Genomic DNA, 24,868 nt, shown 5'->3' on the forward strand with positions numbered 1-24,868 from the left:
TTGTAACTAATTCTAGTAGGCTTCATAGGATACATAATATCTTTAAGGGTAAATGTATACACTCTTATAATAAAGTCCCAGCCACTGTTCAGGCATTATCTATAAATAAATTTAAATGTTTTATAAAAAAAATGGCTCTGTCGTAAGTCCTATTACTCCACATCTGAATATCTAAATGATCGGACAGCCTGAGACCCGATTGTGATTATTTTATAGCGATAGAGATGAATGTACAGTATTGTATATTTTTATTGAAATTTGCGCAAAAAAAGAATGCTGGGAGAGTTTCTTGCGCCGCTTCTTCTCTCTCAGAGCGCCATTTGTTTCCGAAGCGGTAGTAGCATCTGGTATATTAGAAATGACGTCAAAAAGAATTCTAATGGAATCAATTTTGAGAAAATAAATGCCTTTTATGCCTTTTATAACCGTATATAAAAATGAGTCCAAAAAAATCGGAGTCGTCGGTTTAATTCTTAAAATTTTATTGGTGGTTATTAAGTATATACTTCTCTTCTAACACCATTCAAAAGTATACAATTTGAATGCATGAGTTATCTTGACTTTTTCACGAATAACTTTGACACATTTCGTTTACTTTGTATTAAGTAAACTAGGTTAAGTTGCAGTCAGTTTATAGATATTAATCTCAGAGTTAAGTTGTGGCGACGAAAATGGCGAGTCTCTTTCTTGTTATTTTTTATTATGAAAGTAATGAGTGCTGTTTACTTATGACTTTATTTATGACTAAGATTAATAGAGCTAATCTCTTATAGATGAGCTGTATTCTATTTTTGGAATGATTTTATTGTTTGTATGTTTGCATTGAATAGGCTACTGAACCGATTAGAAAAAATATTTCACTACGCCCGGGCGATATAGGCTATATTTTGAAAAAAATTAGCAATCCTTGTACAATACAACAGTTCAATAATGTAAACCAAGGTGTAAAATAATGTACTCAGACGACGTCGCGGCGTATCTATAGTTATAGTATATAAAACTTATTTGTGTAAGTACATTATTTTTGAAATAGATTGTAAATAAGATCTTAATGTATCATAAGACTATAAGAGATAAATATTTCACGGGATTGGTCTATGTAATGGGCGGTCATTGCATTATTGCTGGTAACTGGTAGAAAATAAAGCGCAAAAAACTGAGCAGCCTTCCTCTCAATGGACCGGATGCACCAGATTCGAGCCATGATCCGTCATAACGTCGCCCAAATAGTGCCCGCTTCTGAAAGTAGAGACAGCTGGCATGACATGGTTAGAGAAAAGCTGAATCTTCAGTATCGAGGTATCGACTCGAGAACTTTTAATTTGATAAAGTTAATAACATTGAGTAATGAAACCCTAAAAACAAATGTGTACATGACAGAACAGTCTAGGCCGGTGCTATTAGTTTCAAGATTCGTGACGTGGAGTTGACTCAAGTGAACATAATGATGTAATAGCTGCAGCGCTCTACAGAATAGATGCCGATTTACAATAATAACACAGAATATTATGCGCCTTAAAATAAGAATGGCTATAAATTTCTTGCTATTTCGTTCCTAATGGGCTCGGTCAACATATAACGAACGCCGACAGAGGACAGCTATTGAACATAACAGTAACAGTATGTGTTAAAAGGGCAGATGAGAAAGACGTGATCATTTTAAAAAAAGCGCCGCATAAATTATAGTTTTTATTTGAGGAAATTCACAAACAAACATCAAACGGAACGTTGAATGGTACCACTTTCTAGCAGTATCCCATAGACTTTAACAAAAGAAAATAATTTTAATAAAACTCTGGTTTTATGGCCCGGAGACAGTTTGCGGCGAAAGTAGTTTCTCTCGCGTCAAGTTCATTAACACAGCATAACAGTACCGTCTACCGCCGCGCACGCATCGCATCGCAGTTCCAATTTCTCTGAAACATTGCAAGTAACTCTCTTTAGGCGTTACACTAATATGTAAAGATGAGGCACATTATAATTATTGTGATATTGTCATGTCTCACTACAGCTGTGTTGCCGGCTAAATATATATTGCCGAAGTGGAAGAAACAGGTGAGTTTGGTATTCCTTTGTATTTTTGAACTTCTTTAGAACTACTTTGATTTGAAATTTGCAACTAAAAAGCGACACTAGAAAGAGACAAACATAATAAGTAAGTCGTTTGGATCTTATATTGAATAAGATATAATTTTTAATAAGACAATCGCGACATTTATTAATATTGAAGATAGGTCTGCACAATAACATGTAAGCACCTTTTGAGATTATAAATAAATAATCTGATCAATTAGCATTCTCTTGGGGATGAATTTCTGAATTAATTTCTTTGTTTTTTTACACGCTTTTTATTAGCTTCACCTGTATGTATGTTTGTTTGTAACAGACTCATTTGGGCGCGATTTTGACCCAATTTAAACGGCCAGATTTCATTCAAACTTCGTAGATTTATGAGGACCGATGACAATACATTAATTTGATATAATTATTCCATTTTTCAATTTACAAAATAAGATTTTTGTTAATTTATATAATTTTCACCAATCGTCGATGAGGCAGGAATTGATGTTAATTCTAAATTTCAACCATTATCTTTAACCGATTTATCTATTATTAGGAAATTTTCGAATACCAAAGAGAATTTTGAGCTTTTTTTTGTTTTTTAAACTATTAAATAATATTATTTATGTAAATATTCTGTACTTATATGTAATTTTCTTATTGACTATATGTACCAAACTTTCAAATGCGTAATATATCTATATGACCTAACGTTGCATTAAGACTTCTTCCAAAGATTTCTGCCTGAATCGATCTTGTGCGATTTGGCCTCAGATTGTGCCGGCGCGGCTGTTCATTTTATCTCCTTGCCATAGTTATCACTTATCATTGTTGCCTCTGTTTTAATGGTCCATCTCTAGTCCGTAAGCCTCTCTATATTGTTATTGATTCTATTTTTCTATTGACGTATCTTGTCTAATCAGTAGACCTTCAACATTCCCGCTTTAGTCCTCGCCTGCAGGATGTTAATTTAAGCCTGGCTAAAGCTGTATGTTTGAGATTATTATCCTCGTTTCATACTAATGACATATTACTTTTAAAACTCGCTAGTAGGTATACCCTTTAATTTCGTTATTCGTTAGGTTGATTGAACCTAGTCGGTGGTGCAACAAGTAGAATCGTTTACTCTTGGAACCAGGGTGTTTACGTTTTTGAAATTCGTATGTATTGTGATTCCTCTGTTGTTGCAATATACCATCAGGTAACCAGTACTCGTTAAGCTAACTACTCAATATGGCGTACGGCAAGTACTGTCACGTTCCCGCGCAATATTTTGTAAATTTTTGTATAGAGTGTTCGAATCTACCTATTCAAAACCAGAAAACGAACGAGGCGTGCGTATTTCTAAGTGCTTCAGATTGACTCACTCGGATTACCGGTCAAATTTCAAAATGCTGCAGATTGACTTACTCGGTACGCCACGACAATTTATTATTATTAAAGAACATAAACTAGTCCTTGTTATAAATTTACGATCTGGTGAAATGCTATAAATAATTGACAAATGAATGTCAGTCAGAAGTTTCCGCAGATATAGAAACCGCATAAATATTATAACAAAGATTCATAACATTTGGCGACGATTCTTTATTTGGTACAACCGACTCTAACTTTTGTTTATAAACTCCTTTAAACTTGACTAATTTGGATTTGTGAATGTGTGCGTTAGCAAGTGTTTTAATATTCAAAATACTAAGGAGCTAATAACGTCAACCGTGGCTGTCTGTTTACGACCTGTCAATTAAAATAACTTTTAGTAACAATAGATTCCCTTACCTTTTCTCTCTTGCTGTATCTCCGTTAGAGATGTTCTTCTCATTCGCACTCTTTGTTTGTCTTTACGCTTGTATATTGTAAGTCTATGGTCTGATTACTGTCGTTCAATCTTATAGTATCTTATAAAAGCCACCATGCCAGAAAACATTCGATTGAATTTAGATGGTCGATTTTCATTCTCGTCTTCATCTTCGCACTTGAGGAAGGTTATTGTTGTCAAAACTCAAACTAAGCTTCACCTGATCGGCTATAAATGCAGCCAGGCTAGCCACGAGTCAACTACAAACCATCAGGGGTTTATTCTGTGGCCATTGCAAGCACCAAAGGGCACGTATATAAATTTATCGTCACTGAATACAGCCTGTGCATGTTCTTTCATGAGAACTTCCTCGACCCCGTATTCAACGGGAGTGCGACCCGAAAGCGGATGCCTTAAAATCCAGGTAGAGGACTTGAGCCTCTGAGGGTTCTACGCCTCTTAAAGGCAATAAGCTTTAAGGACAGTAAAACTTTAGTTGAGCAAAGGTAATTTTTATCCCTACCTGTTAGCCTCAAATTCATCTCCAGGGGTGTGAGAATGATCCGATGTTTGTCATGTAAAGGGTACAATATACTTCGAATTTTAGCACCACAACCCCAAATACACTAAAAAGGTCTTGCCTTTCATAATATTATGTTCGCGTTTTTCGAATCGAATGGTGACACAACCAATGAAAGTTAGAACCAAATTGGGAAACGGACAATACGTGCCCAAAATCAATAATTAGTTATGTAACCAATGTTTTTATTTAATGTCGCTTTAAGTTCCTTATTTTTATACATTACTAGCCGACCCGACGGACGCTGTTCTGTCCATAAAAAATGTGATGTAAGTATTCTGGAATAAGTTAGTCTAAAGCATAATGTAGTCCAATTTTTTTTAAGTATTAAAATGGATAGTAGTATGTTATCCTTTAGAGATATACATATATTCTCCCAGACTTTTTTGTAGATCTTTATAGGATACTCAATTCCACCATACATTATTTTTTGTATCTCAAAGGGTTTAGCCAGCATTTTCGTTGAAATCTTCCAGATGGCTAATCTTTTTACGCCACCTACAACAAATATCGTAAATGTATACAAAAATTTTTACGAAAACTTAATGAAAACCTTACTCGAGAACCACACTATCCATTGGTGAAAACAGCTTGAAAATCGGTGCAGTAGTTTTTGAGTTGATCGCAGATCGAATGTAGTGATTAAAATGTTTGGGTCTCTTCATCATATTATAATATAATAGCTACTGCTCGTGAATTGGTCCGTATTAAAATTAAATATTGAATAATCAAATAATACATTAAAAATTTCTCAACAACTGAGAACGTATGTCTGATATAAGCATATATAATAATGATATTGGTTGAGATTGTTAGTTGCTGAATATAATATTTATTATTCTAAGATGATTGCTAACAACACACAAATGAATTTAATAGATAAAACCAAATCGTTGATTTAGAAATTAAAATACATAAATAATTACATTTTAAACTGACTCCTTCACTAGATTGTCCCGTAGGAGACATAGTTAAACTAATAAAAAATAAATACACAAGATTGTTTAGTTATAACAATGAAAACGACATACTCATAAATAGAATCCTTTTAAAGGTTTGTGTATGGGGTTTTTGTAGAAGTTGCGTATATAAAATCAAATTGAACATGACTGGCATAATGCATTGAGTTCATACAATGTGAATATGGTTACTTTCTCGAAGCGTCGGTTCATCCACAGACCACAATAATGTGCTCAAGAAACTTTCTATGCAAAACAATAAAGAGACATTTCAAACTCAACTTTTTGTGCTCACGAATATCAAATCTGCAAAATCTTTATCTTTTAGGAAAGGATAGAATGACAAAAATGTAATTTATAAAAATGTATTTAAATTAGTAATTCGTATTACGCGCAGCACGTGTTTGTATGTGTATTGTTTGCAAAGTATTATAAAAAAAATATATATAAATGCTGCACTAGGCCCACCTATTCCATGCGGACGAAGTCGCGGGTAAAAGCTATTAAGCTATATTTATATATTTAGCACACACAGTAACTTTGATTACAGGAGACTTAATGTGAAAGTTACAAACAAAAAAGAATAATACATGCAAACAACAAGCAAATCAATCTTAAACTAATCAAATAACAATAATACAATAACATTAAATAATAAATTACAAAACATACATTACACTTAAACATACAACAACTTAAACATACAACCATTTACCATAACATACTACATAATATAACAATACCCTTGCGAGTTCACTCCACATATACCAAAAAAATTTCACTTTGTTGTGGAGTTCATTTATATGGCGAAGGGTTCTGGCTAAAGGCGACTTTGTTGACCCAGTAATATATGAGACTTTATTTTTTATTTATTTATTTAGATACTTAAAAAGTGAACACCATTTACACCATAATTTTTATTGATTGCAACTGGCAGCCCAATTAGACCTAAGCCTGTGCTAGGGCTGTCCAAAAATCCTACGAAGTGATTTATTGTACGTCATTGTAATTCTTTAAATCATTCATTGTTTTGCTTTTAACTACTTATCATTTGCTTATATTTCTTTCTTTTATAACCATGAGATTTCCAAGTTCTATATTTACGTTTTTTAAAGTGAAACTTTTATTACATCGTCTCAAACTTTTTCGTCTGTGTGTTGCATGTCGCGTGACGGTCGGGCGGTGCTTATAGTTCGCAGCAGCTGACCGTGTAGTGTTTAGACTATTACTCATTTGTGCCAGTGCTCCACGCTATTTTGTTTGTTTTTGTCAGTGTTTAATGTAAATGTTATTTGTCGGTGTTTAATGTGATTGTTGTTATTTATTAAAGTGAAACTTTTATTTGCTGTTGGTAAACAACGACACAGCTAGTGTGTCCCAAAAACTGATCAACGAGGAAAAAGGAAAGAATAGTGCAAAACTGAAAGTCTACTTTTATTATTTCCCAATATCATTCCAATTTTCCAAGTATAAAATTAAGATTGATAAAGCGATTTTTATACCCTTAATGGAATATTATTCCAAAAATGTTTTCTTTAATGTCTATAATATGAAAAAGAGTTCACTTTTACCGTGATTTCATAAAACCACACAATCTTTTTTTCTTAAAAAATGAATATGTCTGGTCTTTATGAAGAAACATCTAATAGGATTTTTTAATGTTTTTTTAAATGTCTTCATTAGTATCGTCAATAGGGTTTGATTCTAGACTTGTTGGGCCCTCTATAAGGTATATTTGTGTTGAATCAATGTTGGGTTCTTGATTCAATTCGAAATCAATATTTGAGCAGTTGAATCTCTGTCCAATCTCTTGGATGTGGGCGATGTTTAGTCATATGCTATTGGTTGTTTATTTAGTGAGCGATGTTTTCCCGACCAAGTGTGACAACATACTTTCGTGTTGCTTTCTCGATATTAGAAAGTGGTGACTCAACATCCTTATAGGATGTAAATGACAACTCTATCGCTTTTTGGACTGAGCTGAATACTTACATTAAATATATTTACTTTAAAAAATATATTATTGTAAGGTAATGTAGTATTTGCCTTAGATAATTTATACGTCCAGATAGAGTATCTTCCTGCTAGACAACCGATAAAAACAGGCCAGGTTTATTACTTCTATTCTATTCGGCGCCTGTTTCTGCTGCGAAGCAGTTATGTGTAAGCATTACTGTGTTTCGGTCCGAAGGGCGCCGTAGCTAGTGAAATTACTGGGCAAATGAGACTTAACATCTTATGTCTCAAGGTGACGAGCGCAATTGTAGTGCTGTTCAGAGTTTCTGGGTTTTTCAGGAATCCTGAGCGGCACTGTATTATAATCAGCAATAGGGTAGTATCAATTACCATAAGCTGATCGTCCTGCTCGGCTTGTCCCTTATTGTCATAAAAAAAAACTTTAGTATGCGTGACAAGCTATGTCTTACACTCGCGATTTGTATGTTACTTTGTGCTAGTGCTAAATAGAGATTAACAGTAAGCCTCAATTTTTTTCGACGTTTTCACAGCTATTACGGTCTATCTAGACGTATAAGTGATCTAAGTTATTGGCTATCAACGTACTTGCATAGAACATGAAGGGTCGTGGTAGAATATTAGTACATGGTGAATGCGATATATTTAGTTAGATATGTTTGAGTTCTTTGGAGACTTAAAACGTAAGTACTGATTACTTTTGATGTGTCAATTACTGGTCTAAGAGCCCGTAAAGCCCAGAAATTTGTTATTTTAATAAAGCTGAAAGTTTGTCAGCGCATACTCTTAAACTATCGTTACGTGGAAGGATGTCTGGCAAGGTGTTGCCACTATGTTAACATTCTGGCAATTAATGACGTGATTTTTAATAATATTCTGAAGGCAATACCAGAAAATCACAATTTATTATTTGATGAATTTAGATCAGTATTTTACACACTTTTAGTTCCGGTTTTGACAGTTTATTACTGACAATAGAAGGTAGTGATTTATCTCTATCTGCAGATAGTATATTGGGAACGGCCGTAAGAGATCTAGGCTAGCGTTTCGTAAGAGTCAGTTTGCATGTCATTAATATTTTTTTTATGGAGTAGGAGGACAAACGAGCGTACGGGTCATCTGGTGTTAAGTGATCACCGCCGCCCACATTCTCTTGCAACACCAGAGGAATCACAAGAGCGTTGCCGGCCATTAAGGAAGGTGTACGCGCTTTTTTTTTATTAGGTAGTATAAACATTCAATTAAGATGAACGTTAGAGTACACATAAATATGAACCAACTGTTAACTTCTTATTTTTGTATTTGCGTTTTATCCCAGTAAAATATCTCAACGGAGTCTCATTTATTTGTATTATAGAAATCTGAAGATACTCGATGTGACGGCTGTCGCCTTATAGGTGACTTATAAGTCACTAACGAGTTCGTAGTGATTTAGTATTAATCACAGCGAGGTCGTGGGTTCAACTCCCACATCGTTCATAAAATTTTGTGTTTTTAAAATTTTATTTGTGTATTAAGATAGATTAGAAGTGACGGTTATCACTTTAAAAACATATCAACTTGTTTCTTCTGTTTGTATCATTGAAAGTGTGTCAATATTATTATTATTTTTATGATTTTAAAGGAATTATCAGGAAAGGGGGGTTTGCATCAACTTTGTCGATGGTACATTACTATTGTAGTTTGATTACCTTTAGCATATAATTAACCAACCCATGCAATCATGTATACTTAGCATCATTTCAAATAGTTCAATGATGACAGAAGAATGAAGACAGAGAAGAGTATGGTATTATGTAAATAAGTAATTCTGCCAACAGAAATAAAAACTTAAAACTTTTAGTATTAAAATTTGAAATTTCATTATGTTTAAAAACAATTAAACTATTAAATTAAAACTTATTTTCATTAATATATTAATAAAAAAAACTCTATTTCAACAATGCACATTGAACTTTTCACTAAATCCATTTAATTCCACTTATAAGATATACACAACACTATTGTTGCACAATACGTCAGCTGTATAGCTACAGACATACTGCTATAAGCATTTCGGTGAAGCGAACTCACAAGATTTCACGTATCCAAATAGTATCTACAAACCTCAGATAATTTATACGTCTAGATAGAGTTTTCTGTTAAATAAAAACAGATACGACCGATAAAAACAGGCCAGGAATATTACTTAAGTGTGCGTGACAAGCTACGTCTTACATTCGCGATTTATATGATTATAATATAATTGTTCCAAATAGAGGTTAGTTCTAAAGTCTATTTTTTTCGACGTTTTCACAGCTATCATAGTCTATCTAGACGTATAAATGATCTAAGCTATAAACTATATTTATTTTGTCATGTCGATGTCGCATGTCGGTGATGTGATAATAAAGTACCTGGCTAAAAAAGTTTTCACTTCAAACATCTATATCATATAAAAATTCGACTGCACTGTGCACTTTCCTCATATCCTCACTGTGCTCACAAGCCTCTCCTGGTGGCTCTATACGAGAAGACTGTCCAGGCCTGCGAACTGCCGGCAGTGCAGAGCGAGCACAGCCACTACGTCTGCGACGACAAAGGAGAGCCCAAGTGTCTTCCGGGATGGCAGGGAGACCTCTGTGACGTCCCGATTTGTAGGAAAGGATGCGATCCCTTACAAGGTATGGAACTGTCAGACTCATTTATATAACGGCATTTTAGACTCTGAGAGCTATATTTCACTAGGACACCGTGCCCGTAAGCTACCAAACTAGACACTAGAAACTAGAGCTTATCGTGCCACCAAATTGGTTGCGCAATCAATCGGACACCAGGTGAGTAACTCCCTATAGAGCTGTATATATTTCGTTGGTAGCCGCAACTCCTTGCGCCACCGTGGTGTTCCGGTGTAATATAAAAAAAGAAGACTTTACCGCTTTTTAGACAACTTATGGATGGCAAAATCATCATAGACTTAAAATACACTAGAGTACAGATGTTCTGGCAGCCTGATATTGCGAGACTGTGTGGTGGTTTAATAATCAACTTACTCGAGTGAGGCTTCTTTGCACAGGATGCTGGCTAGATTATGGGTCTGAAGGGAGCCGTAGCTAGTGAAATTACTGGGCTAATGAGACTTAACATCTTATGTCTCAAGGTCACGAGCGCAGTAATTGTAGTGCCGCTCAGCATTTTTGGGTCTTTGAAGAATCCTGAGTGGCACTGCGTTATAATGGGCAGGGCGTCATCAATTACCATCAGCTGAACGTCCTGCTCGTCTCGTCCCTTATTTTCATATAAATAAAACTCAAGAGCTAACCCTAAGCCTGGCTAACTGCTTGGAGTAATACTTGAACGAGCCTCTATGTTACGATTATCTCTAACTTAAAATTAGATTATTATTCAAACTTTTTGCTACACACAGCCACTTTATGGAATCATTTGCTAAATGCTATATTCCTGAACCGATACGACTAAGGGTCTTCAAGTCTGGAGCATTTTCCCATCTCAAACCTGGCAAAGCGTCGACCTCTGGAATTGTGGATGGGCTGCCGGTTTATTAATTTTCATCAGGTAAGCCAGCTGGGTGTGAGACGTAGAAGGTCACAAAGCCTCAACATCAACTTCAGGTTTTCGGTCACTGGCCAGACAAAATTTCTAACGATCATCTTTGGCAACGCTGTTATGAAGTTCCAATCGACCAACAGATAAGACGCCGCAAATGGACCTGGATAGGCCACGTCAAATCGTCTGAGGGACTAGCATTCATGATCACGCAATAAAATTTAAAAAATTCGATTACGTTTCTATAAATTAAATGCCAACGTCAGTTACATAAACAATGTCCTATTCTACCTATTCTTACTGAAGAGTCCAATTATATACCTTTAAACATTTTGCAAGATCATAAATGTATAGTACATTCTTTTATTTGCTTTAAAAAAGTTTAAATCGAATTAAAAAAATTATAATTTTAAAACAGAGGGAAGGCTTCTTTGTAAGCATGCTGTCTTGATGGATGCCACCCAAAAGGCGATTTTTACTGTGAAGCCTGTTCCACAATTAAGTCAGTTGGGTCCATTTTGCGAGCAGTATTGGCCAGCTACTCCAACCAACCCAGCTTCTTCCAGAAGTTCAGAACACTTCTGGGGTGTTCGCAGACTTCTCGATGCGACCTTGTATTCTTTAAAGTTTTTGCCCATTGGTTGGCCACTTCAGCAAATTCCTGGATTACATGAGTGACCGCGTCATCGTCAGCCAGACATCCTCTGTGCTTAGGACTGTCTGTTACACGAAGCAGTACCTAAATAAATGTGCAAGCAAAATTACTGGGCTTATGTTCTAACATCTTATGTTCAAAGTTACGATGGCTATTATAATGCTGCTCAGAGTTCAATCAAGTATCTTGAGCGACACAATGCCACATTGGACAGGACGTGTCACTTACCGTAAGGGGAACGTTTTCTTCGTCTGCGACAATTTTTTCATAAAATAATTATTACTTAAGTAATAGTTTATTGAGATTATCAAACACACTTTACTATAAAACTTGGAATGAATCAGGATTTTGTATTTATTTTGTCAGGATATTGCAAGCGGCCGGGTGAATGCCGCTGCAAGCTTGGGTTCTACGGGGAGAGGTGCAACAAATGTATCCCGCTGCCTGGATGTCAACATGGCTACTGCAACGTGTCTTTTGAGTGCATCTGCAAGGAGGGATGGGACGGCATATTCTGTTCTGAACGTAAACATTTACCATATATTCCTGCAACCTTAATTTTTATTGTACTTCTTAATATTAAAAACAGGACTCAACAACAATTATTTTATTATTTAGAGTTACAAATTTTTTACATTGAGTATTTTAGTAAGATATAAATTGTAAAAACTTATTTAATAGTCACTGGTCACTCGATGGTGGCACACATCACTAATGCTATAAGGATGGGTTAAGGACCATTATAACGGTTGCCAGCTTTTCTGGTAGAAGTAGAGTAGAGTCTGATTTGAAAATTGGTAAATAAATTGTCTAGGTGAATAAAAAAAATATTTTTCTTGGTCGCATTCTTCATTTCTGAAGGTTGTGCCCGTACTTCATATTCTTTTTGTTACGTTGGTCACTAAAGCGTTCCACTCCTTTCGGTCTTTGGCTTTCCTTATTGCTGTCAAAAGTCGTAGGCCAGTGAGTGTCTTGATCAGGTCCGACCAGCGCGGCGGTTGGGTGATCGTCCGCGTGGTCTTTTGTCCTCCACCTTGCCTATGACTATCAGTTTGTCTAAATTACTGGGAAGGCGTTGGGCAATGTTGTAAAAAAATATTATATATGTAGCTATTTAAGTACATTTTATTTCTTCCAACAGTATCTTTTGACCTGACTTAATATAGCTGCGTTCACAAACGCCCAAGTCATGGTTATAGGTACCGCCAACCAGTATATTTAGTTCAATAAATTTTATCTTAATCTATTATATAACTCCAGTATCTTGATGTTTGTTTCCAGTGAACTCCTAAACTAATCAACGGATTTTCATGAAGTGCAGCTTAGTCCAACTTGAGAGGTAGGATAGTTTTTATTTCGATTTGGGACCCATAATTATTTTTATTTCCAATATTTGTTTTGTATGGACATATTTTCTATGAGAGAATTTATTTATCCCCAGTTCTGCTCTGAAACAATATCATTATAACAACAGGGAGAATATAATACAAAATATATAATATGATCGGTCTTGAACTCTCCTCATCCAACCTATTCCGACAATCATCACTAGATCATCGCCCATCTTGTGGGGGGCATACCAACACTGCTTCTTCCGATACGTGGTCCCCATTTGAGGACTTTAGCCCTCTTCTTCTATGCTGCTATGTCGATTATTTATATTATTCCTACGGATCTCCTCATTTCTGATACGATCTCGCAGGGAAACTCCGAGCATAGCCCTCTCCATTGCCCTCTGAGCAACCATGATCTTTCTAATCAGGTCGATAGTTAGTGACCACGTCTAATTTGCTAATAGTATTCAAAACCATATTACTTTTAAACCTATATCGTCAATTTGTTTATCCAGCTATGTGTCGGTCGGATTGCCATTCGACCCGCGGCTTCTGCGAGACTCCTGGGGAGTGCCGGTGTCGGCTGGGCTGGGCTGGAGCCACATGTCGAGATTGCCAACCCCTGCCTGGCTGCCAACATGGCTACTGTGACAAACCACTCGAATGCAAGTGTTCACCGGGCTACACTGGACTACTTTGTCAAACACGTAAGTTTATTTATAGGCTCCTCAATAGCTCCCTTTTACAAAAATGAAGAGACTAGCTCTTATTTATAGCACTTATCAAATTTCGTGAGTTTGGTTTGGAGGTGTCCAACATTTCATTAGTGAAAGAAAGTCGGGTATCTGTGGACAGGTGGACAATTGAGCATAAAGTGATCACCGCCGATAGTATCATCTTACTACGTCAGAGGGACCATTTATTTATTTTTTGTTTATTTATTAAAGTATTTATAAGTAAATTAATAAATATTAACATAATTACTACGAAGGAATTATACATTTATCATTTTAAGTGAGGTTAAAAAATGTTTAAGGAAAAATTATCATTATATTATCATACATTTCGATAGACCTATAGCGACTCGATCAACTATAAATTTAATTTTGATGACATAGATACAAAATAATGTAATGAATGACTTACAGCGATATGTGCAACTGGTTGTCACGGCGAGCGGGGGTACTGCAGAAGACCAGGGGAGTGCAGGTGTAAGGTCGGATGGACCGGTCTCAACTGCGCACAGTGTCACCGTTATCCTGGATGCGTCCATGGCACCTGTAATAGACCTTGGGAATGTATCTGCAAGCCTGGATGGGGAGGAATGCTATGTGATGAAGGTGAGTAAACATTATCTATTTTAGGCATTAAAAAGAAGAAAACACAGTTGCGCAACAGAAACCTGCATGGGTTTCGTCGTCAAGTAGTTTCAGGACTCGACGGCACAGGAGCTCTTTATTATGAAAATAAGGGAGGAGACGAATAGGTCGTTCAGCTGATGGTAATTGTTACGCCCTGCCCATTACAATACAGTGCCGCTCAGAAATCGTGAAAAACCCAAAAATTCTGAGCGGCACTACAATGGCGCTCGTCGCCTTGGCACAAAAGATTGAAGTACCATAATCTAGCTGGCATCCTGTGCAAGGGAGCCTCTCACTGGTACTAATATTCATTTTAGATAATAAAGATATTACTACTATTGTTGGAAGAATTCGCAATGTTCCCTGCAGCTCGTCAAATATTGGGGTTTTATTTATAGACCTTTGTCGATTGACTTTTTATAATGCTGGTAACGTAGACCATTTGATTAAAGAGATCACGTTGATATCTGACATTGTATAATCGCTTTAAGAAACATTATGCTTCGCAGAGCCACTTAGTGGTACCATCTACTGGATGCTGTATTCCCGAAGGGCTGAAACGTTATGACTTAGAGACCCTTTTTTGGTCCACCATTTGGTAAAAACACAATCCTTAAAAATAATACAACAGACACTCAATAAAGTGTCTGCCCTATATACGGTGAGCACGACTTGCAAGTTTAGAGAATACTCCCATCTCAAAGGTTGGCAGCACATGTGTTGACCTTCGGTATTGCTGATGTCCATGAGGTTAGCTATTTATCCGTTTGCTCCCTTTTATATAAATTAAATAGAGAGATATTACAAGAAGTATTACAAACCATTTAGAAAAGCGCAAGAAGAGAAATGATCTCTTTGTCTAGAGTGGACGAATTAATAGACGAATATTTGAAAGGTGTACCCGTTTTTAATTGAAGTTAAGGAATAGGTATTACAAAGCTCATTGTTGTACGTGGGAGAAAGTTCCTTGAAAACTGCACTTTCACTGTGGAACGCTACACATGCAAATGTTGGGGATGATATTCTCATTAGTGGCATGTCGTGGGAAAGTGGGATTCGGTGGCAGGAATAAAGTGATACAGTTCGTCAGAACACTCCCCATGATAAATGCGGTAGAAGACACACAATGAAGGTCCCTGACAATTTGAACAGCTCTCCGTTGCATGCGGCCAAATGGATCGCGCTGATACGCGCGAGACCAGAGATGGCAGCAATACTCCATATGTGGCCGGACCTGCGCTTTTTAGAGCGTTAGAATGTGGGCCGGCTTGAAGTATTACCGTGCTCTATTTATGACACCCAGCATCTTGTTCGAAATCAATTTGGCTTCGCCCTTCACGGCCACGGAATCGACAATCGATCGAGGTTTCGAGACCCAGTATTCCGATACTCGGTGAGGCTTTAAGGGAGGTATTGTCGAAGAGCGGTGATATCTTTAAGACATGACTTTTATTTATAATTTATTTAGTTGAATTTTCGATGTTTTTCAATCGCTTGTATAAACGTATTAAGTGCTTATGTAGTAAATTAAAATTTATTTCAAAATCCCAAGGCTAGAATGCGCATTAAATTAAAATTAGATCATTTATTTTGCACCGAGACCCTAAGAAATGTTGTAAATTGCAAACATTTTCCCATTAAGGAACAAATTGGCTATAACTTATGCAGCCCGCGAACTTCCTGCGAAATGAGACCAATGACTATATTGCAACATAGAAGAGACAACCGGTCACAGATTGCACGTTTAGAAAAAGTATTTGATTTAGATAATATTTAATACGTCTAGATACAGCCTCTTGCTGCTAGACAACCGATGAAAACAGGCCAGGTTTAATACTTTAATGTGTGTGACAAGCTACGTGTTATACTCGCGATTTGTAAGACACTTTGTGTTAGTGTGCGTGCATTTTTTTTTTATGGAATAGGAGGACAAACGAGCGTACGGGTCACCTGGTGTTAAGTGATCACCGCCGCCCACATTCTCTTGCAACACCAGAGGAATCACAAGAGCGTTGCCAGCCTTTAAGGAAGGTGTACGCGCTTTTTTTGAAGGTACCCATGTCGTATCGTCCCGGAAACACCGCACAAGGAAGCTCATGCATTGCTCAAAATTGAGTTAGCTGTCCACCTCAATATCATTGATGAATTTTTGAACTTCTGAAACGTAGTAGAGCGTTGATAACGCGTTGACGATTTAATTCAGTCATTGATGTTGATTTAAAAAAGTTTGAGTGACAAAACATAAAGAAACTAATGTATTTTAACTCGAAACATTAACATATTATTTTATTTATTATCTCCCTAAGTTTACACACTGAATAATATATAAATCGTGTCGAGATTTGAAAAACATACCAAGATTTATGGTTCAATGGTCATTCGGGCGTTTAGTTCTAAAGACTTGAATTTGAATCCAGTGTAGTAATAATAAATTTAAAAAAAAAAACATTTAAGAGGTACATAATTAAATGTATTATAATTTTCTAAATATTTATCTATTATATATATAAAATTGGAGGTGTGTGTCCCTATTTCACCTTGCAGCCAAAACTACGCATCGCAGACCAAAAGTGTTTGTATGTGGCAATAGGTACAAGGTTCCCATTGTGCACTATGGTGGTTGCAAGTCGATAATTATAAGGGTGTAAAAGATACGGGGGTTGAAAATGTTAACTTTGAAAATGTGACTATTATTGATCTAAAATGGATTGTTCAGGAAATTTCTGGAATGTTCTAGAAAGCTTTAATGTGTATACCAATGTTCTGATCGATCGAAAATGTTCTAGAAAATTCTAGAATGATCTAGAAAATTCTAGAATGATCTAGAAAAATCCAAAATGATCTGGGAAGTTCTAAAATGATATGGGAAGTTCTAAAATGATATGGGAAGTTCTAAAATCGACGTTTAGATTCTGATCGAATGAGAATGTTCTAGAAAATTCTAGAATGATCCAGAACTGTTTAGAATGATCTGGGAAATTCTGGAATGATGTAGGGAGTTCTAAAATCTACGTTTATATTCTGATTAAATAAGAATGTTCTAGAAAATTCTAAAATGATCTGGGAAGTTCTAAAATCTACATTTAGATTCTAATCGAATGAGAATGTTCTAGAAAATTCTAGAATGATCCAGAAATGTCTAGAATGATCTGGAAAATTCTAGAATTATATAAAGAGTTCTAAAATCTACGTTTAGATTCTGATTGAATAAAAATGATTTAGAAAATTCTAGAATGATCTAGAAATTTATCGAATAATCTAGAACATCCAAGAATAATTTGGATATCTTTGGAATGTATTCCAAGGCTCTGATTGATCAAATATATTTGAAATGTTCGAAAAAATTCTAGAATCACCTAGAAATTTCTAGAATGATCTAGAATATTCCAGAATGTTTTAGAAATGATTTATATGCCACGGTTTTGAACAATTAAGAATGTTCTAGATTGTATGCTAATTTTCTGATCAATATAGAATTTTCTGGAAATTCCTCCAATGATCTAGAAAGCTCCAAAATGTATCTCAACTTTTTGATAGATTAGAAATATGCTGGATCGTTCTAGAAACTTTTAAAATTTCTTGAGATACTTAAAAGTTGAAATTATTAGAACAATCCGGAAAATTTTGTCGGTAGTGGGGATAATTTTTGCGACTATATAAGCCGAAATGTCAAACCCGTGCTTCAGTCGATTTTTTATAAGAATTGTATAACGAAAAAATAAATATTAAAAATTAAATAATCATAAATAACAGCGTATAGTGTTTTTTAAAGTGAAGAATCAAAAGTTTTAACGTTCAGTGTAATACACAATATTGTTTCTTTTTTTTTTTAGTTTTTTTATTTTAGTGCAGTGTGAAAAAGGTGAAAAAAAATTAAAATATTACTAACGATGCCGAAACGTAAATGCGTATTCTCACGTTCTCGAATTGTATCGAAAAGGCAAAAAATGTCACGGAGAAATGAAACTACAGACGAAAGAGAACAACGTCTCACATTACTTCGAGAAAATTATCATCAAAGTCGAAATAATCAGACTGAAGAGCAGCTTAATGATTCTAAAGAAACGGACCGAATCAGAAAAAGATTGCAAAGAAAAAGAAAGACAAATGAACAGGCAGATGATAGAAGAATACAAAATGCAATAAGAATGCGTGATCTTCGACAAAATGAACAAATGGAGGCTCAAGTTTCTAAAACAACTGTATATTCTGTTCGTCAAAAACGTCGGGAAAAATACAGTCTTGAACAAGCGTTTCATTATAATCCTACTAGAAATTATTTTGAACATTCAAGTATAGTGATCGGAAGAATGAATGAAGTATGCAAATTTTGTGAAGCTAAAAAATTCAAAGGAGAAACGCAAAGTATATGCTGTTCAAGTGGCAAAATTAAATTACCAGAGTTAAAAATCACTGCCACCGGAATTTCTAGAATATATGAAAGGAGAAACACAAAATTCTAAAGAATTCTTACAACAAATTAGAAATTACAATGCATGCTTTCAAATGACTTCATTTGGAGCAACTGCAGTAATTGAAGAAAAAGGATTTAATCCAGTATTTAAAATACAGGGACAAGTATATCATAAAATTGGATCATTATTGTCACTCCCAAATAATACTCCGAAGTTTTTACAAATTTACTTTGTAGGAAATGAAGAAAACGAACTGGATCAAAGGCTTTCAAATTTTACAGAATTGCGTCGAGATATAATTCTTCATTTACAGCGCTTTCTACATGAAAATAATGAGTTGATAAAGATATTTAAGACTGCGATGGAAAAAATGGTTTCGGATAATTATAAAATAATAATTCGGGCAGATAAAAAGCCAATTGGCGAACACGAAAGACGATTTAATGCACCTCAAGTAAATGAAATAGCCGTAGTTATCGTGGACAATGAAAGTAGTTATAGGGATATTGTGGTACAACGAAGAAGTAATAAGTTGGAACGCATCGCTAAAACTCATCACATGTATGACGCCTTACAGTATCCACTAATATTTTGTCATGGTGAAGACGGTTACCATTTTAATATTCAGCATGTTGATCCACAAACAAATAGCCCTACAAACAAAAAAGTTTCTTCCAAGGAATTTTACGCATATCGGATAATGGAGAGAGTGAATAAATACAATCATATACTCAATTGTCGGAAATTGTTTTTACAGTTTATTGTTGATATGCAAGCAAAAATAGAAGCAGAAAGATTGTTATTTATTCGTCTAAATCAAAATAAATTACGAACGGATGAATATATTCACTTACGAGATGCGGTAGCCAATGATGGGGATGTTGAAAATTTGGGACGATTAGTAATTTTGCCTTCTACATTCATTGGTAGCCCTAGGCATATGCTTCAATATGCACAAGACGCAATGGCGTATGTGAGAAAATATGGTCGTCCTGACTTATTCATAACGTTTACGTGCAATTCGTCGTGGAAGGAAATTAAAGATGAGTTACAATTTGGACAAAAGTCACATGACAGACATGATTTAATTGCGCGCGTGTTTAAACAGAAACAAGTAAAATTCATTAATGCAATTGTGAAGACTTGTATTTTCGGAAATGTTAATAGCTGGATGTTCTCCATTGAGTGGCAAAAGAGAGGGTTGCCACACTCACACAATTTAATTTGGCTGAAAGAAAAAATTCACTCAAATCAAATCGATGACGTTATTAAAGCAGAATTCCCAAATCCGGTTGAAGATCCTGTTCTATATGAAATAATCGTGAAACAAATGATACATGGACCTTGCGGGGCACTTAATATGCAATCACCCTGTATAAAAGATAATAAATGCTCAAAACGATATCCAAGATCATTTTTGAGTGAGACGCAAACGGGAGATGATGGATATCCGCAATACCGATGTCGACCACCGAGTGAAGGAGGATTTACAGCAAAAATTAGAGTACGGGGTGAAGAAATCGAAATTGATAATCGATGGGTTGTCCCTTATAATCCGTTATTATCGAAAATGTTTAATGCACATATAAATGTAGAATATTGCAGTTCAGTTCAGTCAATTAAATATGTGTGTAACTATATTAACAAAGGAAGTGATATGGCTGTCTTTGAAATTACAAATGAAAATAGATATGATGAAATTTTAAGTTATCAAATGGGACGATATATAAATAGTAATGAGGCAGCTTGGCGTATATTGGGGTTTCCGATTCATGGCAGGGATCCAGCTGTTTTTCACTTAGCAGTTCACCTTGAGAATGGGCAACGGGTATATTTTACTAATCAAACAGCACAAAAAGTTGCAAACCAACCTGTTAATACTACGTTAACTGCATTTTTCGAATTGTGTCGAAGTGATCTGTTTGCTAGAACTCTTCTTTATGGAGATGTTCCCAGTTATTACACATGGGACTCATCGCGACAAGTATTTAATCGACGAAAGAAAGGAGTTTCGGTTGAAGGATTTAAAGGTGTCTTTAAAGATAAAGCTATTGGTCGAGTATATACGGTACATCCAAAGAATGCTGAATGTTTCTATTTACGTCTACTACTTCATGAAGTACGTGGACCAACTTCTTTTGAAGATCTTCGAACAGTAGATGGTTACATTTGCGAAACGTATCGTGAAGCATGCCAGCGTCGTGGTTTATTAGAAAATGATAATCAATGGGAGCAGGCAATGAAAGAGGCAGCAGAAACAGCAACAGCGAATCAACTGCGAGAACTCTTTGCTATAATTCTAACATCGTGTAATCCTTCAAATCGAATAGACTATGGCTGAAATATCGTGATAGTATGAGTGATGATATTCTAGCAAGACTACGTAGAGAAAATCAAGATATGAATATTACATTCAACGATAATATTTATAATGAAGCTTTGATAATTTTAGAAGATCGATGTTTCGCAATATGTAATCAAACTTTAGTTACTCTCGGAGTGCAATCTCCTAAAAGAAACGAATTAAGCGTGACTAATTCTGAATTATCAAAAGAACTTAATTATAATAAAGATGAATTGCAACGTTACATTGAAGAAAATGAACCAAAATTAACACGAACACAACGAATAGTATATAACACAATAATAAATCGTATTGAGACGAATGCAGGAGGAATAATCTTTTTAGATGCACCCGGAGGTACTGGAAAAACTTTCCTCATTAATTTGGTCCTAGCTACAATTCGGGTGAAAAATGAAATAGCATTAGCATTGGCATCCTCTGGAATTGCCGCGACATTAATGGAAGGTGGAAAAACGGCACATTCTGCACTAAATTTGCCATTAAATGTAGCTGAACAAGAATTCCCAGTCTGTAATATCACAAAATTTTCTGTACGTGGCCAAATTTTAATAAGATGCAAACTTATAATATGGGATGAGTGCACGATGGCTCATCGAAAATCACTGGAAGCGCTGGATAGAACATTACAGGATCTTCGGAAAAATACAAAACTAATGGGAGATGCTTTATTGCTACTATCAGGGGATTTTAGACAAACGTTACCAGTTATTCCAAAATCAACACCAGCTGACGAAATAAATGCATGTTTAAAGCGATCAATTTTTTGGAACAATGTTGAAAAGTTATCACTGACAGAAAATATGCGAGCGTTAATTACTGGAGATCCAAAAGCACAAGAGTTTGCCGACAATCTTTTGAAAATTGGGAATGGCACCTACCCACTAGATCCACAGTCTGGTAAAATAATTTTAACTGAAGAGATATGTCATGTGGTAGATACCGAAGAACACCTTATAGACAAAATTTATCCATCCATACAACAAAATTATTTAAATAAAACATGGTTGTCTGAGCGAACAATTTTGGTTACAAAAAATGTGCATCATTTTTTGTAACCAAAATTGTAAAACGAATAAATGAAAAAATACAGGAAATGATACCGGGAGAGGAAAAAATCTATAAATCAATAGATACAATGATGAATCAAGATGAAAGTTTAAACTTTCCAACGGAATTTTTAAATTCATTAAACCCATCTGGTATGCCTTCTCATGAATTAAAGCTAAAAATTGGATCACCAGTCATATTAATGCGAAATCTTAATATGCCAAAATTGTGCAATGGTACAAGATTATGCGTAAAACAAATTTTGAACAACATCATTGAGGCAGAAGTTCTCACTGGCAAAGAAAAAGGAAACTTGGTTTTTATACCAAGAATTCCAATAATTTCGAATGATTTACCATTCTATTTTAAACGGTTACAATTTCCTGTACGATTAGCTTATAGTATGACTATCAATAAGGCGCAAGGTCAGACGTTCCGATTTTGTGGAGTTAATTTAAAGAATCCCGTTTTTTCACATGGTCAACTCTATGTAGCTTTTTCACGCGTAGGACAGAAAGAAAATTTATTTGTTTATGCACCAGAATGCAAAACTGTAAACGTAGTATATAAGAATGTATTTCAATAAAAATGTTTAGGATATCAGTTAATGTTAGATGATAAAAGATATTAATGTCAACTTAGTCGTAAGATTTTAATGTAAAAATAAGTAAGATCAATAAATTAATAAGAAAAAAGAAAATGTGTCTTTTATGTGAAAAAATTGTGAAGTAAGTAGTGATAGATTATTAACATTAACAAATAAGTATACAATTAAAAATGACCCAGCGAAGCGGGTATTCATAGCTAGTCTATAAACATAAAAATGTAGTAATCAATAGAATAAAATGCTTTCAGTCATATTAAGTATTAATCATTGGGATGTTGCTAATTAAGTTCTTTCGAATTCAGTCAGTCAGGTATTGCTATTTCACTTGAAATTTAACTTAAATAACTCACGTCAGACTTCATACAATGTATGTTATCCTTATATTAATAGCAGTAGAATTAACAGTATGTGTAATGTTCGTCCGGGGCTAGGGTGACCATTTAGTAATTTGAAAAGTCCTAACAAAAAACATTTGGATAAAGACTTTTAAGTTGATCTCGTTTAGATTTCGTTTCTCGTAAAGACTTATTTGATATTAGTTAATATGTCGTTTAATTACTATATTGCATCTAATTAAAAATAAAATCCGGAAATGTTAATCAACCAGGCAATCAAGGTCTATAAGTCCGGACATAACCGGATTAATCCGGAGAAATTCTATTCTTACATCAGGGGCAAATTCGAATTCTAATTCGAATATTGATGATTAAAATAGGATATAATGTCACTATCAAAGCCAAAAACTACCACCCATTCTATAAAGTATGCCCCTCAGACCTGAGAAGAAAGGGCGCAAATAACTCAGCGGGCTTCTTTTTTTATAAAAATATGGTAACAATATAAAATCGTAAAATAAAATTTATTTTTTAATAGCCTAAGGGCAGTCGCTCCATACCCATTCTGTGGTATCATTACTAAAGTCGTTTATGTTATAGCAACCTTTACCACACAAACGTTTTTTAATAATTCTTTTGAATTTCGTAATACATTTGGTTTGAGAATTATTAACTAAATTAATTAATTAATACTAAATATTGGTAGGAAAACATCACCATTACGTGATAAGAAATAAAGCATTGGATATGATTTCTTCCTACTCTAATAATAATGATAACAAGGGATAGACGAGTGAACGAAAACATGAGAGTTTCGACAGGGTCAAATTTTAGGACATTTCTCTTCCTTATTACCTCTCTTATCTTGCTCAGAGTTCCCAAATAAATCTAATGAATAGTAAATTTTAGAATGTATAATATTTTAACCATAAATTGTATTTTCTTAAAAAGGCCTTTCTTGCACAGATTCGTCTCTCTCAGACCACTTAGTATTTTAATTGACATCAATAAGAAGTCAACAGAAATCAATTTTAAAGAATAAAATACTTCTATTTGCATTTTTTATTATTTTTTTGAAATATCCACCTTTAAATGGTGGATGTGCTGTAATGTAATAATTTCGTTATCTTCGCCATTTTAAAATAAACATTTTGCTGAAGTTATTGATTATTTGTTCCAGAATTGAACTACTGTGAAAACAATCCGGATACTTGTAAGAATGATGGTAAATGTCAATCGTTAGAATCAGGAGATGGGTTGTTCCGTTGTCAATGTCCTTCTGGTATCAAGGGCAAACATTGTGAGATTCTGCCAGAGAGTATGACTACTCCTGTATCCAACGTGACGCAAAGTACTACAGAAAATAGCATAGTAGTAGAAGTAACTACTGGAGTCACGGACGAAAATGAGACTGAATAATAGAGAATTGTCTAATGCTAGTTAAGTAGTTTGTAATTTATTTATTTTATACTGAATAATTTATTTAATTTAATAAAGAATTTTGTTAATAAGAATATTTTATTTTCTTCCCCTTTTAAGTGATGGCAGGTCGTTTAAGTTTATTTATTTATTTGTTATTATGATACACAATTGATCTAACACTAAGCATAATTAACTTTTTAAATTTTAAACTATTAAATATTATAAATAACAAATAGTAATTATTTATAACTTATAACTATGGTTAGAAGTTTAACATCTATTAAAATGTATACAGCATTCACAAAACAAAAACAACAACACGTTATAAAAACAAAAAATATTGAAAATTGAATAAAAAAAAAATTGCTAGGAGAGTTGAGGGTAAGTTGATTAATTTATCTTTCCCCTAAAA

At 34.7% G+C, this 24,868-nt stretch overlaps 1 protein-coding gene across 2 annotated transcripts; it reads left to right on the forward strand.

The window, feature by feature from the left end:
• The first annotated feature begins 1,852 nt into the window (after positions 1–1,852).
• LOC126974289 (delta-like protein 4) lies at positions 1,853–24,548 on the forward strand. Of its 2 annotated transcripts, none has more exons than XM_050821758.1 (6): positions 1,853–2,055; positions 9,858–10,032; positions 11,937–12,095; positions 13,420–13,611; positions 14,053–14,244; positions 24,215–24,548. In XM_050821758.1, exons 1-6 carry the CDS (start codon positions 1,966–1,968, stop codon positions 24,451–24,453), a joined length of 1,047 nt encoding a protein of 348 aa, XP_050677715.1. In that variant the 5' UTR covers positions 1,853–1,965; the 3' UTR covers positions 24,454–24,548. The 2 variants fall into 2 exon arrangements, with proteins under 2 accessions (XP_050677715.1, XP_050677716.1); XM_050821759.1 differs by having other exon boundaries at positions 1,854–2,055; positions 9,894–10,032.
• The last annotated feature ends 320 nt before the right edge of the window (positions 24,549–24,868 follow it).

The sequence above is a fragment of the Leptidea sinapis genome, chromosome 32 (genome assembly GCF_905404315.1).
Source record: "Leptidea sinapis chromosome 32, ilLepSina1.1, whole genome shotgun sequence".
NCBI classification, from domain to species: Eukaryota; Metazoa; Arthropoda; class Insecta; order Lepidoptera; family Pieridae; genus Leptidea; species Leptidea sinapis.

Excerpts from the sequence above, each read along its gene's own strand:
- LOC126974289 (XM_050821758.1), top strand. The coding sequence starts at position 1,966 with ATGAGGCACATTATAATTATTGTGATATTGTCATGTCTCACTACAGCT. Across the intron at positions 10,033-11,936 it reads AGGATGCGATCCCTTACAAG|GATATTGCAAGCGGCCGGGT; the intron begins GTATGGAACTGT and ends TTATTTTGTCAG. Across the intron at positions 12,096-13,419 it reads CGGCATATTCTGTTCTGAAC|CTATGTGTCGGTCGGATTGC; the intron begins GTAAACATTTAC and ends TTGTTTATCCAG.